Here is a 17540-nt window from a genome sequence, read left to right as displayed (position 1 = left end):
TATAAAACTGAACGTAACTTTCCAAGAAACGATCAAAAATATGCCACTGCAAAAGAAGAAAAACACAATGAAAATGAAAAAATGAACTCAGTCGCACGAATTTAACATGCTCTTCAAATATGCTTCATTCTTTGTTAATGATTTTCAAAGAATCGTTTTCGCGAATCATGGATTCTGAATGCGTTGCCACAACTTTGGCTTACGCTTCGCAAATTTTCGTTTGCTGTTTTGGCACAAACCTCTCGTGGGGGCGGGCTTAACAGCGATCTACTCTGATTGGCTAATGAGCTTTTGATGGACAGTTGCTCTCTGAACTGGAAGCACGGACGGTGACGTCAGTGGCGCACATATTGGAAAGTTGTTGCGGTGTGCAATACGTCGTGCTTTGTTTATATTAAGTATTAATGTTATTAGTATTTCACCTACGGTCGTCTCTTAGTTTCTAAAGATGAGCTCCCAGGAAAGACACGGAGCAGCATCATCTTCCACCTCAGCTTGTCCCTCAGGGCAGCTTGAAGTAGGTTCGTGTTGCTAAAGTAACGTTAATCAATAACATCGATAAAAGTTTTATTCATGTACAGTGTGCAACAGTTCTGATAGTTTCTATAAACAAAGCACGACGTATTGCGCCACTGACGTCACCGTCCGTGCTTCCAGTTCAGAGAGCAACTGTCCATCAAAAGCTCATTAGCCAATCAGAGTAGATCGCTGTTAAGCCCGCCCCCACGAGAGGTTTGTGCCAAAACAGCAAACGAAAATTTGCGAAGCGTAAGCGGCCAAAGTTGTGGCAACGCATTCAGAATCCATGATTCGCGAAAACGATTCTTTGAAAATCATTAACAAAGAATGAAGCATATTTGAAGAGCATGTTAAATTCGTGCGACTGAGTTCATTTTTTCATTTTCATTGTGTTTTTCTTCTTTTGCAGTGGCATATTTTTGATCGTTTATTGGAAAGTTACGTTGTTTTATAAAGTTACGTTCATTCTTATTGGCACAAAAATAATCCCATATGATCATATGAATTTAAGACTTGCTGTTCTGACTTAAGACCTTTTCAAGGCCTTAATTTACGGAAAAGCGATTTAAGACTTTTTAAGACTTTTTTAAGACCCGCGGAAACCCTGCCCCCCCGGCTCTTAATGCATCATAATGTTTCCTTCTGGAGCATCAGTGAGTGTTTGAACCTTCTGTAATAGTTGCCTATGAGTCCCTCAGTTGTCCTTAGTGTGAAAAGATGGATCTCAAAATCATACAGTCATACAGTGAAATATCTTATTCAGGTCGGTACAAAAAATATAACATGCATTTTGTATGATCCCTCCTACTTTGCTAAAATAATTAACATTTTGCAGATTATGCAAGGGGTATGTAAACCTTTCAACTGTATAATGAATGAATTAATAAAGAAAGAATGTGTAGTTTGTGTGTCCTGAAAGTTTTTAAAAAACTAAACTGTGCAATTTAAAGCAATTATTTATCATAACTGTCTTTTGTATTTGAATGCATCTGCACTAAGACAAGAAAAAATGTGGTCAGATAAGGATCATATGTGCATTCTTCCGCACTCATTGACTGAATGAGTAAGACGAGTATCCTGTTCCTTCCTCTCAAATCCTTGTTCAAATGAACACACCCCTACTGTAAGCAAAGCGTCACGAGACTCGCTCGCGCACGGTGGGACGCAGTCAAAGTTCGCGCGACGCGAACCGCACTATGGCGAAGGATAATCTCATGAATATTAAATAGGTCACATGTCGTTTTTTTTTTTTTTGGTAAGTTGAAATATACAAAGTGTAATACTCAGTGAAACACCGCAGAAAAAAACAGCAACTACGTGTTCATGAATATTAAGTAGCTTACCTTCGCTATAGTAGGGTTTGTAGTTTCACCGGGGATCGCAGGTGAGCGAGGAAGTTCCCACCAACTTTTAGCAGGTGCCATGGCTAAAAAGTTAGGCGTTTGAATGTTATTTTCGGCTGTAAGTATCAAAAGAAAGTGCGTTCAGTATGAAATAAATCAGTGTGAAGGACGCGACTCCTGTTGCCATGGCTCTGTCGGAGTTGTATACAAAGGTATGCTTAGCAAATGCTTTCCTTTGAAATGTGTTTTAGCAAGTTTAATAACATGTTTTAGTCTAGAATGAATGCATTTTAGATATTGGTCTTATCGAAGACTCTGAATGACATTATTGAGTCAAGCTTTGTTATAGATGTGACATATGGTAATCGTTCATACTTGTTTAGTTATTGTCAAAAGCGCAGTACAAGCGCTAAAATACATGCCATACGAAACTGCTTATTTTCCGAAGCACAATTTTATGAAATAGCTGTGTAATGTGAGTTTTCTGTTGTAGTATAACAGGGTGTGGATCCCTGACGCGGAACATGTTTGGAAATCTGCGGAGATTCTGACAGATTTCAAGCCTGGTGATACTGAGCTGGAAATTCAGCTGGAGGATGGGACGGTAGGACAAAAAATAATAAACTTTAATATAAACGATAAGCAGCTGTTTATAGAATTCTTTTCATAAATTAAAAGTCTATTTCACACATTCTTCACTGGTTCTTTGCAGCACCTTAAGTGTCTTAAGGAAATGTGTTCTTATAAGGAAAGATTTTTTTGACATTAATATTTTTGACATTAATATTTTAGTTTTCCAAGTATTAAAACACAGTGTCAATAATTCAATCTACTTAAAAGCTGATTTGTTTTAACATTATTACTCCAGTCACATGATCCTTCATCCTGTTATGTTAAAAACAGCTGATGAATAGAAAGTTCTCAAGAACAGCATCTTCCTGAAATAGAATCTTTTGTAACATTATAAATGTCTTTATCATCACTTTTGATCAATTTCAAGCATCCTTGCTAAATAGAAGTAATTAAATATTGATAATTATAATAATATTAAATGTTTCTTGAGCAGCAAATCAGCATATTAGAATGATTTCTGAAGGATCATGTGGCACTGAGGACTGGAGTGATGATGCTGAAAATTTAGCTTTGATTACAGGAATAAATTACATTTTAAAATATAGATTTTTATATAGAAAGCAGTTTTTTAAATAGTAAAAATATTTCACAATATTACTGCTTTTGTAGTCTTTTGGATCAAATAAATGCAGGCTTGGTGAGTAGAACAGACTTCTTTAAAAAACATTACAAATCTTACTGTTTAAAAACTTTTGATTGGTAGTGTATTCATTTTAAATGTTTGGATGAACTATCCCTTTAATTGTTGTATTAACATGGATTTTTATTTTCATATTTTTTTTATTAATATGGAAAATTATTTTTTTATGAAATAATACTCTTAAGAAACTAAAACTGTCAGTAGGTGGCAGTAAATGTCCAGTCGATGATTTGTTAAAGGGGTCATCGGATGCCCATTTTCCACAAGTTGATATGATTCTTTAGGGTCATAATGAAAAGATAACATACTTTGGTTAAAATTTCTCAATGGTAGTGTAAAAAACACCTTTTTTACCTTGCCGAAATCATCTTTGCAAAAATCATCCTGTTCTGGTTGATGTTGCTTTAAATGTTAATGAGCTCTGCTCGCCCCGCCCCTCTCTTCTCTCTGTGGAGTGACAAGCCTGTTTACTTTAGCCGCATTTAGCTGCGTTTAGCCACGAAACTTGCGTTTGCAAAGATTCATAAAAAAAAACCTTATACTCACTTCTGCTTTAAGCGAAGCGGCTCTAAGGTAAGACGGCTGAGAATTCCTTGATTTGAAAAGGGGAAATTATTTTTACAGATTAAATAAAAACCACTGGGTGGATTTTTTATGATTATAGGGTGGTTGTGTACACACACTGCCAACACACATTTATGTTCAAACAACATGTATAAGTGTACTTTGCATCCAATGACCCCTTTAAATTGTTTAAACGCCTGAATCATTCAGGAATGAAGTAAATGGCTCTTTGTGAACCTCTCTTGCAGGAGCTGAAGTATCCTCTGGAAGGGGGTGACAAGTTGCCACCCCTTCGTAACCCAGACATCCTGGTGGGTGAGAATGACCTCACGGCCCTCAGTTACCTTCATGAACCGGCCGTGCTCCACAACCTCAAAGTCAGATTTGTTGAGTCCAAAATCATCTACACATATTGTGGTAGGTCATCTGTAGAAATGCTTCCTTAATGTGAACCTCCTTCATTGATGTGAGTACTTCACCCTGATATTTACCATGTCAGGAATTATCCTCGTGGCAGTCAACCCATACAAGCAGCTTCCCATCTATGGAGATGCAGTCATCCATGCTTACTCTGGTCAAAACATGGGCGACCTGGACCCTCATATATTTGCTGTGGCTGAAGAGGCCTACAAACAAATGGCCAGGTGAAGCATTATGTCTCAAAAAATCTATTTAAAACTAGAAAGAAAGACTGGATGTGTGCAGGTTTGACAAGCTAAGATTAAAACGAGACCCGGTTGATATTTTAGTGCAGCATTTTTTGTGTAAACTGTAGGAATAACAAGAATCAGTCCATCATTGTGAGCGGTGAGTCTGGAGCTGGAAAAACTGTATCTGCTCGCTATGCTATGAGGTACTTTGCTGTGGTTAGCAAATCTGGCAGCAAAACTCGGGTGGAAGACAAAGTTTTGGCGTCCAACCCAATCACTGAGGTAAAGCAAATCATTTCTACCAGCAGGATCAGATCACTGGATCATCATACAAATGTGTGATATATTTTGCAATATCTGATGTGTTTGCAGGCCATTGGAAATGCAAAAACAACCAGAAATGACAACAGTAGTCGATTCGGGAAGTACACTGAGATCAGCTTTGACAAAAAATACCAAATCATTGGTGCTAACATGAGGACATACCTTCTGGAAAAGTCAAGGGTGGTTTTTCAGGTGAAAGATGCTTTTTACAGTTTGTGAACTTGACATTTAACAGAATAACTAAATAATAAAGGTATAATAAAGGTGGAAAACAATATCTCATTTATTTTCCTGCAGTCGGAGAATGAGAGAAATTATCACATCTTCTACCAGTTGTGTGCATGTGCAAATCAGCCGGAGTTTAAAAACTTAAGACTGTGTGAGTGTTTCTATACATGTTATATGACTTTGAATTTTATGTGAATAGGAGTAGCTATTCATACAGACAGACAGAGATGATAGATAGATAGATAGATAGATAGATAGACTGATAGATAGACAGACAGGTAGATAGAGACAGAGACAGACAGAGATGATAGTAGATAGATAGATAGATAGATAGATAGATAGATAGATAGATAGATAGATAGGTAGGTAGGTGGTAAATAGATAGAGAAAGAGGGAGATAGAAAGACAGACAGACAGACTGATAGATAGACAGACATAGATAGAGACAGAGACAGACAGAGATATATAGATAGATAGATAGATAGACTGACTGACTGACTGACTGACTGACTGATAGATAGATAGATAGATAGATAGATAGATAGATAGAAAGACAAACAAACATATAGATAGACAGACAGACAGATAGATAGATAGATAGACAGACTGATAGATAGACAGACAGACAGGTAGATAGAGACAGAGACAGACAGAGATGAAAGTAGATAGATAGATAGATAGATAGATAGATAGATAGATAGATAGATAGATAGATAGATAGATAGATAGATAGATAGATAGATAGATAGGTAGGTAGGTGGTAAATAGATAGAGAAAGAGGGAGATAGAAAGACAGACAGACAGACTGATAGATAGACAGACAGATAGATAGAGACAGAGACAGACAGAGATATATAGATAGATAGATTGACTGAGTGACTGACTGACTGACTGATAGATAGATACACAGACAGATAGAAAGATAGATAGACAGATAGAAAGATAGACAAACAAACATATAGATAGATAGATAGATAGATAGATAGATAGATAGATAGACAGATAGATAGACAGACAGACAGACAGACAGACAGACAGAAATCTAGATAGATAGACAGACCAACAAACATATAGATAGACAGATGGAGAGATAGATAGACAGACAGACAGACGGACAGATAGATAGACAGATAGATAGAAAGATAGACAGACAAATAAACATATAGATAGACAGACAGATAGATAGATAGATAGATAGACAGACAGACAGACAGACAGATAGATAGATAGATAGACAGAAATATAGATAGAAAGATAGACAGATAGACAGACAGACAGATAGATAGATAGACAGACAGATAGATAGATAGATAGATAGATAGATAGATAGATAGATAGACAGAAATATAGATAGAAAGATAGACAGACAGACAGATAGATAGATAGATAGATAGATAGATAGACAGAAATATAGATAGAAAGATTGACAGACAAATAAACATATAGATAGATAGACAGACAGATAGATAGATAGATAGATAGACAGATAGAAATATAGATAGATAGATATATAGATAGATAGACAGACAGACAGACAGACAGACAGATAGAAATATAGACAGATAGAAATATAGATAGACAAACAAACATAGATAGATAGACAGAGAGATAGATAGATAGACAGACAGATAGATAGATAGATAGATAGATAGACAGACAGATAGACAGATAGAAATATAGATAGACAAACATAGATAGATAGACAGAGAGATAGATAGACAGACAGACAGACAGACAGATAGATAGATAGATAGATAGACAGACAGATAGACAGATAGAAATATAGACAGATAGAAATATAGATAGACAAACAAACATAGATAGACAGAGAGATAGATAGACAGACAGACAGATAGATAGATAGATAGATAGATAGAGACAGAGATAGACAGACAGATAGATAGATAGATAGAGACAGAGACAGACAGAGATGATAGATAGATAGATAGATAGATAGATAGATAGATATATAAGCAAAATGAGATGAAAACTGTAGAGTGTAAATCCTGTCTGTAATGCCGTGTTCTTCATCTGTTGTTTAGTGGGCGCAGACAAGTTTAACTACACTTGTTTGAGTGGTGAGACAGAGATCGAGGGTGTGGACGACTGGGCTGACATGGCAGAAACACGCAGAACCTTTGGTCTACTAGGTAATAGATCTTTACAAAAATGTGTGGTTTGTTTGTACCAGATTTATCAAGAACACAGCTCTTCAGTTGTTCTTTCAGCTGTGTTGATGCAGCCTTGTTTCTCTTCAGGTCTTAAGGACAGTTTTCAAGCTGACGTGTTTAAGGTGCTCGCTGCAATTCTGCATCTGGGAAATGTAAAAATCAAGGAAAATGGCTCTGAGAAATCATCCATTGGTGTAAGAAATATGCTGATCTGTGCAGTTTTATGTGTTTATACATTGATAATTGACATTAGGCCAAATCAGGACTTCATTCTCAAATCATTCTGCTCTCTCCAGTCCAGAGACCCTCACTTATCCATATTCTGTGAGCTGATGGGTGTCAGCATGGACAACATGTGCCGCTGGCTGTGTCACAGACGGATAGTCCTGTCAGCAGAGACAGTGGTGAAACCACAGCCCAAGGAACGTGCCATCAACGCCCGTGATGCCCTTGCCAAACACATCTACGCCCATCTTTTCGACTGGGTGATCCAGAAGATCAACCAGGCACTTATGGTGCCTGGGAAGCAGCATTCATTTATTGGGGTGTTGGATATTTATGGGTATGTCAACTTCATTCATCTAGATGTATATTTGAAGTAGGGCCTTTAATGAACACCCGCCAAATTCAATATATGATTATAGCTTTTCACTAGCAGAAACCAGATCAAAATAAAAGAGCCATTTATTTTTGAATTTCGACATTGCTTGTAACGTTTTTTGAAAGCACAGTGTGATGGGTGAAATAGAGCTTTTCGAAACTCTGAATCAGTTAAACCATTGCTTCACAAAATGATTCACTGTTTCGAAGCGTTCCTATCGGATCGCGGATCGCGAATCATTTGATTTAGATTGGAATGGGTTTGTGAATCATTTTGCGATTTAATGATTTAAATCAAATTATTCACAATACGCAAAGTTCTGATATAAATCAAGTGATTCATGATTCACAATCTGAGTCCTGATGTGAAGTGATGGTTCATTATTCAGTTCAGGACTTCAGAGCGTGGATCGTGAATCATTTGATTTAGATCGGAACTTTAGAGCAGGTTCACAAATCATTTGACTTAGACCGCGACTTTAAATCGCGTATCGCAAATCATTTGATTTAGATCGGAACTTCATGTATTGCAAATAATTTGATTCAGATCGGGACTTCAGAGCTCGAATCGTGAATCATTTGATTTAGATCGGAATGGGTTTGTGAATCTTTTTGCGAATTGAATGATTCAGTTTAAATGATTTGCACTATTGCGCTATTTGAAGTCTTGATCGCAATCAAATAATTTGAGATGCGCAAAGTTACGGTCTAAGTCAAATGATTTGCAGTCCGCGCTCCACGTCCTGATCTGAAATGATGGTGAATCATTTATTTTAGATTGGAACTTCAGAGCATGGATTGTAAATCATTTGATTTAGACTGGAAGTTTGGAGCGTGTTCGCAAATTATTTGACTTTAATTTAGGACTTCAAATGGCGTATTGTGAATCATTTGATTTAGATCAGAACTTTGCGCATGCCAAATCATTTAATTCAGATCAGGACTTTGGAGCATGCACTGCGAATCGTTTGATTTAGATCAGAACAGGTTGATGAATCTAATGATTCAAATCATATGATTGCCGATCTCAGTCTGAATCAAATGAATTTCCAATGTAAGTCAAATGATTTGTGATCTGCTCTCCAATGCCTGATCTGAAATGATGGTTTGTGAATCATTTGATTATAACTGTAGCTTCAGAGCACCAAACACTCACCTAAGCCAAAAACAATTATAGCTTTTTCACTAGCAGAAACCAGATCAAAATAAAAGAGCCATTTTAAAAGCACTGTGTGATTGATGAAATGGAGCTTTTCAAAACTCTGAATCAGTTAAACCATTGCATCGCAAAATGATTCACTGTTTCGAAGTGCTCCAATCGGATTGCGTATCATGAATCATTCGATTTAGATTGGAACAGCTTCATGAATCATTTTGCAGATTGAATGATTCAAATCAAATGATTTGTGATTGAAAGTCCCGATCTGATTCAAATGATTCACGATGCATGCTCCTGATCTGTCCTCGAGTCCTGATCTGAAATGATGGTTTGTGAATCATTTGATTTAGATCAGAACATCGGAGTGCGTATCATAAATCATTTGGTTCAGATCAGGATTTCAGAGCAATTTAGCCATTTTTTTCAGATTTTTTTTTACGTAAACAGTAGAAAATATCAAACCATTAAGGCAGTACAACTCTAAAAACAGAAAAGTATACACAGAAAGTATACACAGATACAAACCCCTTAAAAAAAAGTCCTTGAAAATACAAAAAGTAGTGCTTGAAAAGTCCTTGAACGTCCTGGAATTTCATTTTACAGTATCTGTACTAACCCTGAATAATGCACGCACAATTTCATGGGCAATAAAAAAATTTATGGCCAGTAATATAGTCATAGCTAACATAGTTATATTTGTCGTTCTTGGTGTGGACGGGTCTTTAGTGTAACATTTTTCTAATATTCATCTGTCTTTTGGCTTCCTGTAGATTTGAGACCTTTGACATTAACAGTTTCGAGCAGTTCTGCATCAACTATGCCAATGAGAAGCTGCAGCAGCAGTTCAACCTGGTGAGTTCATTTTTATTGTCTTTCCCATGAAATAAATTCAATTTGTAGTGTAACCTATAAAAACATGTGACTGATTATCATCCCATCAGCACGTATTTAAACTAGAGCAGGAGGAGTACATGAAAGAAGACATTCCATGGACGCTGATCGATTTTTACGACAATCAGCCCGTTATTGATCTCATCGAGGCCAAGATGGGCATTCTGGACCTTTTGGATGAGGAGTGTCTGGTGAGAATAACACTGTGGATAAGAAAATGGTCTTAACCAGCTTTAAACCATGAAAGAAAGTGGTGTTTTATTTTACTGTTGGAGCTTGCTGGGTAGCTCCGCCCACAGTTAAATCTCATTGGTTCAAAATCACCCACCTGCTAAATATTAAACATCAGATATGTTCTGATTTACTGTTATTTCTTACTGCGTCAAGGACAGACACATTACCTGTCCTATTAATAATTCAGATGACTTGATTGATTATTTTTTTGGAGAAAGAGCAGTTTTATAAGGATCTCATTTGTTTTTCTTCACTCCAGGTATTAATTTAATGTCTTCTTTTATACTAATTTTAACTAACTGAAAGAACATTTTAGGTTGAAGTACTAAATTTCTAAAACTAAAACTGAAATAAAGTGAAACAGAAATATAAAAAACTAAGAAAAATGACAAAAGCACATAACATAATTACAAAAACTTTAACTAAAACCCTAGATTTAGGATCATTATAATTTTTTGCACTAACTGAATCATTTTTGATCTCCCACAGTTCCCACAGGGCACTGATAAAAACTGGCTGCAAAAGCTGTACAATTTTCTAGGCTCAAATCCTCTGTTTGAGAAACCACGAATGTCTAATGACTCTTTTATGATCCAGCATTTTGCTGATAAGGTGAGAGACTATTATCTTTTTCTGTATTGTCTTAAAAATAGTGTTAAATGAGAAAATGGTGCATAAAGAATATTTTTTCTTTAGGTAGAATACCAGTGCAAAGGTTTTTTGGAGAAGAACAGAGACACGCTTTATGAAGAGCTGGTGGACATCATGCGTACTAGTCAGGTATCAACCTAACAGCTCCCATTATGTTCAATGAAGTTTAATGTCATTATAATGTTGTTTATGTAATGTCTGTGTTGTTAGTTTGCTGTCTTGGCAGATTTTTTTAAAGAGGAGGAACGAAATTCTGGGCATAAAAATATTAAGGTTACACCGGCACATCCCAGAGTCAAAGCTTCAAACAAGCAGCTGAGAACCACTGTAGGAGACAAGGTACAAATTCACAGACAATACTAGTGAGAATAATCATTACTGGTTAACTCATTTTAAAAGATTTAATATGATATATATATGCGTTTTATCTAGTTTCGAAGTTCCTTGTATCTGTTAATGGAGACGCTGAATGCTACTACACCTCATTACGTGCGCTGTATTAAACCCAATGAGGAGAAACTGGCTTTTGAGTAAGTGACAACATGCCTGAATTCCTTTAATTGTGTGTTTTTGTATACAGGGTTTTTATTTGTGTGTGATGTGTGTGTTTGTTCAGATATGACTCAAAGCGTGTGGTGCAGCAGCTGAGGGCCTGTGGTGTGCTGGAGACCATCCGTATCAGTGCACAGAGTTACCCATCCAGGTGACCTCAGTCATTTCCTCAAACTTTGAGAAATTCTGTGTTCTCAGATACTGTGTCTGAAACCATCTTACAAGTTTTAGTTTTGCCTAAACTCTCCGTGCACCATCAGAACTTTTTTCTACAGTTCTATAACGACTCTGTGAGTTTCATACAGATATAAAACCGTGACTGAACAACACAAAACACAAAATATGCAGGAAGGAATATTTATAGTGATATATCGATTAAGGAATATTAGTATTTTTGTTAACTAAAACTAAAATGAGTCCATTTAAATAAACAGTCCAATCAAATATACATACAAGATGAAAAACTCACTTATGAAAGCTTATGAAAATTTGAAATGTTGACCTGGCTGAAATAAAAAATTGAAAAAATGATAAAAATGGTAACACTTTACACTGAAGTTCATTAGTTCACATTAACTAAGAAAAAACAATACGCCTACAGCATTTATTAAATTTTAGTTAATGTTAATTTTAGCATTTACTAATGCATTGATAAAATCACAAGTTGTTTGTTAAAATTAGTTAATGCACTGTGAACTAACATGAACAAACAATGAACGACTGTATTTGAACTAACTTTAACAAAAATTAATAAATAGTGTAATAAATGTCCTGTTCATTGTTCATGTTAATTAAAGGAGAAGTCCACTTCCATAACAAAGATTCACATATAATATACTCACCCCATTGTCATCCAAGATGTTCATGTCTTTCTTTCTTCAGTCATAAAGAAATTATGTTTTTTGAGGAAAACATTTCATTTTTTCTTCATATAACTGACTGTTATGGTGCCCTGATTTTGAACTTCCAAAATGCAGTTTATATGTGGTTTCAAACGATCCCTCAGCCAAGAAAGAAGGGACTTATCTAGTGTAACGATCAGCTATTTTGATAAAAAAAATAATACAATTTATATACTTTTTAATGTCAAACGCTCGTCTTGTCTTACTCTGACTAGACTGTTTTTGTACATTATATTTGAATCTTTGTTTTGGTGGACTTCTCCTTTAATACATTAACTAATGTTAATAAATGACACCTTATTGTAAAGTGTTACCATAAAAATAAATTAAAGCTAAGTAGTTAGTAAAATCACAAGTTGTGTTTGTTAAAATTAGTTAATGCACTGCGAACCAACATAAACAAACAATGAACAACTGTATTTTTCATATCTAACATTAGCAAAGGTTAAGTAGTGTAATAAATGTATTGTTCATTGTTCGTGCATTCTCGTTAATACATTAACTAATGTTAATAAATGTCACCTTATTGTAAGGTGTTACCATAAAAATAAATTAAAGCTAAGTAGAAATATAAAAAAATGAATAAAAATGACAAAAGCATATAACAAAATTACTAAAACTCAATTAACCTTACTTAAAATATATATATATATATATATATATAAAAAGAGTATATAAATAAACAGTTAATAAAAACCTGTCAAGAACATGACTAGGTCATATTTTACTTATAAATTTAAATGTAATAAATAACAAGAAATAAGATTTTGCTTAAAGAAAACCCTATATTTTAGGGATGGGATGATACAGAATTTCGATTCTATAAGTATTGCGATTCGATATTGCTTTGTGTTGCGATCTTTGTTTTTTCTCTCTAGACTCTAGACCATGGGGAAAAAGTTGAATGATAAACTTAATATACAGACACATACAACACATCTTAGCAGTAATTTTTCCTGTTTTGTTTCAGTTTTCAGTAAACATAAACAGCCACATTACAAAGGTAATTTTAGATGTCCTTTCAGTTGTATTTAATTATAAAACCCTCTATAATGACAGAAATTAACCTTCCCATTATAAGCAATATTTTTCTATCTTTATCAAATGCATGTCATCTTTTGTGACAATAAAAAATTAGATTTATATATTTTAAAAAAAAAAAAAAAATTGAATTAAACAATAAATTCAATTTAAATAATAGGCAAGGCAAGGCAAGTTTATTTATATAGCACATTTCATACACAAAGGTAATTCAAAGTGCTTTACATAAAAGGAAGTAGAATAATCATAAAAACAATAATAAAAACAATGATTCACAAAGAGGCAGTAAAATAATCATAAAAACAATAATCACAGCAATAAAACAACAAAAAAAAAATAAACTTTTAAAATGACTTAAAATATTTAAAATATAATAAAATAAGATACAATCAGGAAGAATAAGTTACCAGTCAAATTAAATCAGCAACAACAATTCACCTTTGCATGGCAAAGAAGAGCACAGATGTGGCATTAAGGAATATTTGCAGATTTTTTAACAAGATTCAGAGGTGGCATTAATGCATTTCATAATAACAGTGTTATGAGATTAATGTTTTTAAAATAAAGTTTTAAATATAGAAATATTAAACGATTTAAATGACTCAATTTATATTTAAAAAATGAAACTAAAACCGCCAGTAGGTGGCATCAAGTCAAAGTCTTTGTGACTAAATCCTTCATTCAATCCAGTCAAAAATGTAGATTCATTCATAAACAAAACAGCCCTGACTGTTTGAAGCTATTTTTGTTGAGCAAATAGAGCACAATCAGACAACAGTGTTCCTAAAATGTAAGTCACTTAATATTAACTTTTGTATAAAATCAAAAATGTATAAACTGTTGTATAAATTCACTTTCACTTTTGCAAACTCCCTTTAGGCTATAATCATTAAAACAGTCACATGTGATAGTTCATGGCAATCTCACAAACTTGCGTTTTAAGTACAAATATTCTGCTACGTTTTTTAGTCTACATTGCGATAACCCTTTACGTGCAGAACTGGGATTGCTTTCGTAGTCTTTTGAATGTTTAAAATAGAGAAATCACTTTAATTTCTAAATAAATGTTTTCACACTTTGGATTTAAAGTGTGATGGTGCAAGCCATATATCTCTAACGATCTTTCCGTCCGCCACGTGGGTTTTCACTTTGTTGTGTTCACTAGTAAGAGATGTGACGTCATGTAATAGCCACCGATAACAACACATCGCTCTCTGCTCGTTTATAAGCAAGTACTAAAATAAAGCAATGTATTTGATATGAATGAATATCGATTCTGGTTTAAAAAAAATCGATTTTAAAATCGTAAATTCGTAAAAAAAATCGTGATAGTTAGGTGAATCGGTTTTTTGTCCCATCCCTACTATATTTAGGATCATTATGATTATTATTTGCATTGTGACTTCATATTATTTTCTATTTATTTTCTGTTTTCTATTTATATCTATTCTATTTCTATTTTTTATTTAATACATTTATTTTATTTACAATTTTAAAAAATACTATAATGTGAAAAAATCTAAAAATCACGATAGTTAGGTGAATCGATTTTTTTTTGTCCCATCCCTACTATATTTAGGGTCATTATGATTATTATTTGCATTGTGACTTTATATTATTGTCTATTTATTTTCTATTTTCTATTTTCTATTTTCTATTTCTATCTATTCTATTTCTATTTTTTTATTTAATACATTTATTTTATTTACAATTTTTAAAAATACTATAATGTGAAAAAATATAAATATTTATATTTTTTTCATTCAAATCATTGTATTCTGAAAATGTGTTTAGTTTATCTACAGTGTCATAATTTTCCTCATGCAAAATATCTTTTCTTGTTTTTTTTTTATGTGACCTGGACATATTTTTGTGAGAAAATATAGGCTCAAAATACTAGGCTCATTTGGAATGACTGGAGTAATCAAAAACAGTTCTCATCGTCTTTGTCCATCCCTACAGGTGGACGTATATAGAGTTTTACAGCCGTTACAGTATCTTGATGAGCCAGTCGGAGCTGAAGCTGGGAGAGAAGAAACAGACGTGCAAGACGGTTTTGCAGAGACTCATTCCTGTAAGAGAAACGCAAGAGAAATTTAATACACCTGAGAGCTTGTGTTTTTAGTCAGGTTATGACAAAAAAAGTCCTCTTTGGTCCATTACAGGATTCCAACCAGTACAAGTTCGGTCGGACTAAGATCTTCTTCCGGGCGGGACAGGTGGCGTACCTGGAGAAGCTGCGTTTGGATTATCTTCGTGCAGCTTGTGTGACCATCCAGAAGCACGTGAGGGGCTGGAGACAGAGACGCAGGTTCCTGCACATGAGACAAGCTGCCATCACTATCCAACAGTACGTGCGTGGAAAGAAACAGATCAGGTGAGTGTTTCCAAAGCGTGAGCAGTCTTTTAACATGACCATTTTGAACTTTTCTTGTAAAAAATTTTCGTGTAAAATTCAGAGTCATTATTACAATTAAAAATAACTGTTTTCTATTTGGATATATTTTAAAATGTAATTTTAAAATATATCCAATCTCTTACATTTTTAAGATGTCAAAAATCATTCTAATACACTGGTTTAAGAAACATTTCTGATTATTATTAATTTTGAAAATAGTTGTGCTGCTTCATATTTTTGTGGAAACAGTGATACATTTTTTAGGATTCTAAAATGAATAGAAAGTTCAAAAGAACAGCGTTTATTTGAATAGAAATCTTTAGTAACATTATAAATTTTCCTTATCACTTTTTGACCATTTTATTGCAGAATAAAAGTCATTTCTTTCAATCAATCAATCAATAAATAAATGAATAAATAAATTCTTATCCTAAACTTTTGAAAGGTAATGTACACAGATAGAGTGTATTAAGAAAATGGTAGAAATTAGCATTAGCACAACAAAATGGCGCAGAAAACAGTGATCTTGAGCATTTTTAAAAGGTAAAACCCCCATGTTGTTGCAAACCCGTGTGACTTTCTGTCTTCCCTCAAATACAGAACATGTTAAGCAACCCAAACTCCAAAAAGGACAAACAAGCACCATAAAAGTCCATAAAAACTTAGATTGAACCTTAAACGGTTTGTTCCAGAGTTTTAGTATCATTGGGATGCATTTATAGTTTTTATTTATATTTTGAATTACTTTTAATTTTTATATTTTCCATTTTATATTAGAATGTGTTTCAGTAATTTTTTTTTTGCCATTTTTAATTTATTTTTTATAATTTTAATAATAATTTTACATTTCTTTTTATTTTAAATAATTTTATTATTTTAAATGAATTTTTATCTTATTTTTAGTTATTTTAGTCAGGTTTAGTTAAATGTTGCATTGGCAACTAATTGAAAAAATGTCATTTTTGTTTTTATTTCAATTCATGTAACAAACAAAATATTTTGTGCCTTTAGTTTTCACTAACAATAATAAACCAGCTCATTCATTCTTTAAAAATGGCACTTATGCATGTGTCAAGCCAAGTTTGTCATCTGAAAATGCATCAACATGCAAAATATGGATGACGTGATGCAACCAAAGATGTCAGTCAGAGTGAATGGATTTTTATCATTCAAACCATGTAAACCATGTAAAAGTGAATTGCACCCAACGTCCCCTGCTTTTGGAGAACATTAAAAACTGTTCTGTTGCAGGTGCACCATAACAGCTCTGGCGCTGAAGCAGGGCTGGGCCGCTATGGTGATCCAGAGACACTGTCGTGGGTATCTGGTGCGGAGGATTTACCAGCTCGTCCTGAGTGCCACAGTCACCATACAAGCGTACACCAGAGGATGGATGGCCCGCAAGCACTACAGAAAGGCAAAGTCTTATAGTTTGTCATTTCATGATGGTCCTTGATCACATAGTCGCACATCTGATTGTGAGTCTTTGTGTATTATTGTAGATGTTGGCAGAGCACAAGGCTCTGGTTCTGCAGAAATACGCCCGAGCTTGGCTGGTGCGTCGGCGCTTTCAAACCATGCGACGGCTGGTCATCAACGTGCAGCTGTCGTACCGTGTCCAGCAGCTGCGCAAGAAAATAGAAGAGCAGGTACAAGCAGAAAACACAGAGGAAAATGTTACTGAATGTTAATGAGATTGTTCACCCAAAAACTTCAATTCTGTCGTTCCAAACCTGTAAAGACTTCGGATTTCATAAAAATCCTAATTTTTGTGACAGAGGTCTTACATGTTTGGAATGACATGAGAGTGAATAATTAAAGGAGAAGTTCACTTCTAAAACAAAGATTCACATATAATGTACTCACCCCCTTGTCATCCAAGATGTTCATGTCTTTCTTTCTTCAGTTGTGAAGAAATTATGTTTTTTGAAGAAAACATATCAGCATTTTTCTCCATATAATGGACTGATATGGTGCCCCGATTTTGAACTTCTAAAATGCAGTTTAAATGCGGCTACAAACGATCCCAAATGCGGCTGT

General features: G+C 34.4%; 1 protein-coding gene across 1 annotated transcript in view; it reads left to right on the top strand.

Annotated features, from left to right (window-relative positions):
* The first annotated feature begins 1868 nt into the window (after nucleotides 1–1868).
* myo5c (myosin VC) overlaps nucleotides 1869–17540 on the top strand; it is a 33576-nt gene continuing 17904 nt past the window's right edge. The window contains exons 1-21 of the mRNA XM_051099102.1: nucleotides 1869–2074; nucleotides 2356–2466; nucleotides 3948–4116; nucleotides 4199–4343; nucleotides 4475–4631; nucleotides 4722–4865; nucleotides 4971–5052; nucleotides 6944–7051; nucleotides 7160–7266; nucleotides 7369–7634; nucleotides 9602–9683; nucleotides 9773–9913; nucleotides 10446–10568; nucleotides 10653–10736; nucleotides 10818–10946; nucleotides 11040–11137; nucleotides 11224–11310; nucleotides 15065–15176; nucleotides 15268–15479; nucleotides 16752–16917; nucleotides 17003–17149. Of these exons, the coding sequence (XP_050955059.1) occupies nucleotides 2048–2074; nucleotides 2356–2466; nucleotides 3948–4116; nucleotides 4199–4343; nucleotides 4475–4631; nucleotides 4722–4865; nucleotides 4971–5052; nucleotides 6944–7051; nucleotides 7160–7266; nucleotides 7369–7634; nucleotides 9602–9683; nucleotides 9773–9913; nucleotides 10446–10568; nucleotides 10653–10736; nucleotides 10818–10946; nucleotides 11040–11137; nucleotides 11224–11310; nucleotides 15065–15176; nucleotides 15268–15479; nucleotides 16752–16917; nucleotides 17003–17149 (2697 nt within the window). The 5' untranslated portion in view covers nucleotides 1869–2047. The remainder of the gene's footprint in view (nucleotides 2075–2355; nucleotides 2467–3947; nucleotides 4117–4198; nucleotides 4344–4474; nucleotides 4632–4721; nucleotides 4866–4970; nucleotides 5053–6943; nucleotides 7052–7159; nucleotides 7267–7368; nucleotides 7635–9601; nucleotides 9684–9772; nucleotides 9914–10445; nucleotides 10569–10652; nucleotides 10737–10817; nucleotides 10947–11039; nucleotides 11138–11223; nucleotides 11311–15064; nucleotides 15177–15267; nucleotides 15480–16751; nucleotides 16918–17002; nucleotides 17150–17540) is intronic.

The sequence above is a fragment of the Labeo rohita genome, chromosome 25, assembly GCF_022985175.1.
Source record: "Labeo rohita strain BAU-BD-2019 chromosome 25, IGBB_LRoh.1.0, whole genome shotgun sequence".
In the NCBI taxonomy this organism is placed as follows: Eukaryota; Metazoa; Chordata; class Actinopteri; order Cypriniformes; family Cyprinidae; genus Labeo; species Labeo rohita.
Note: the sequence above shows the minus strand (reverse complement) of the source record. Positions and strands in the feature narration are given on the sequence as shown.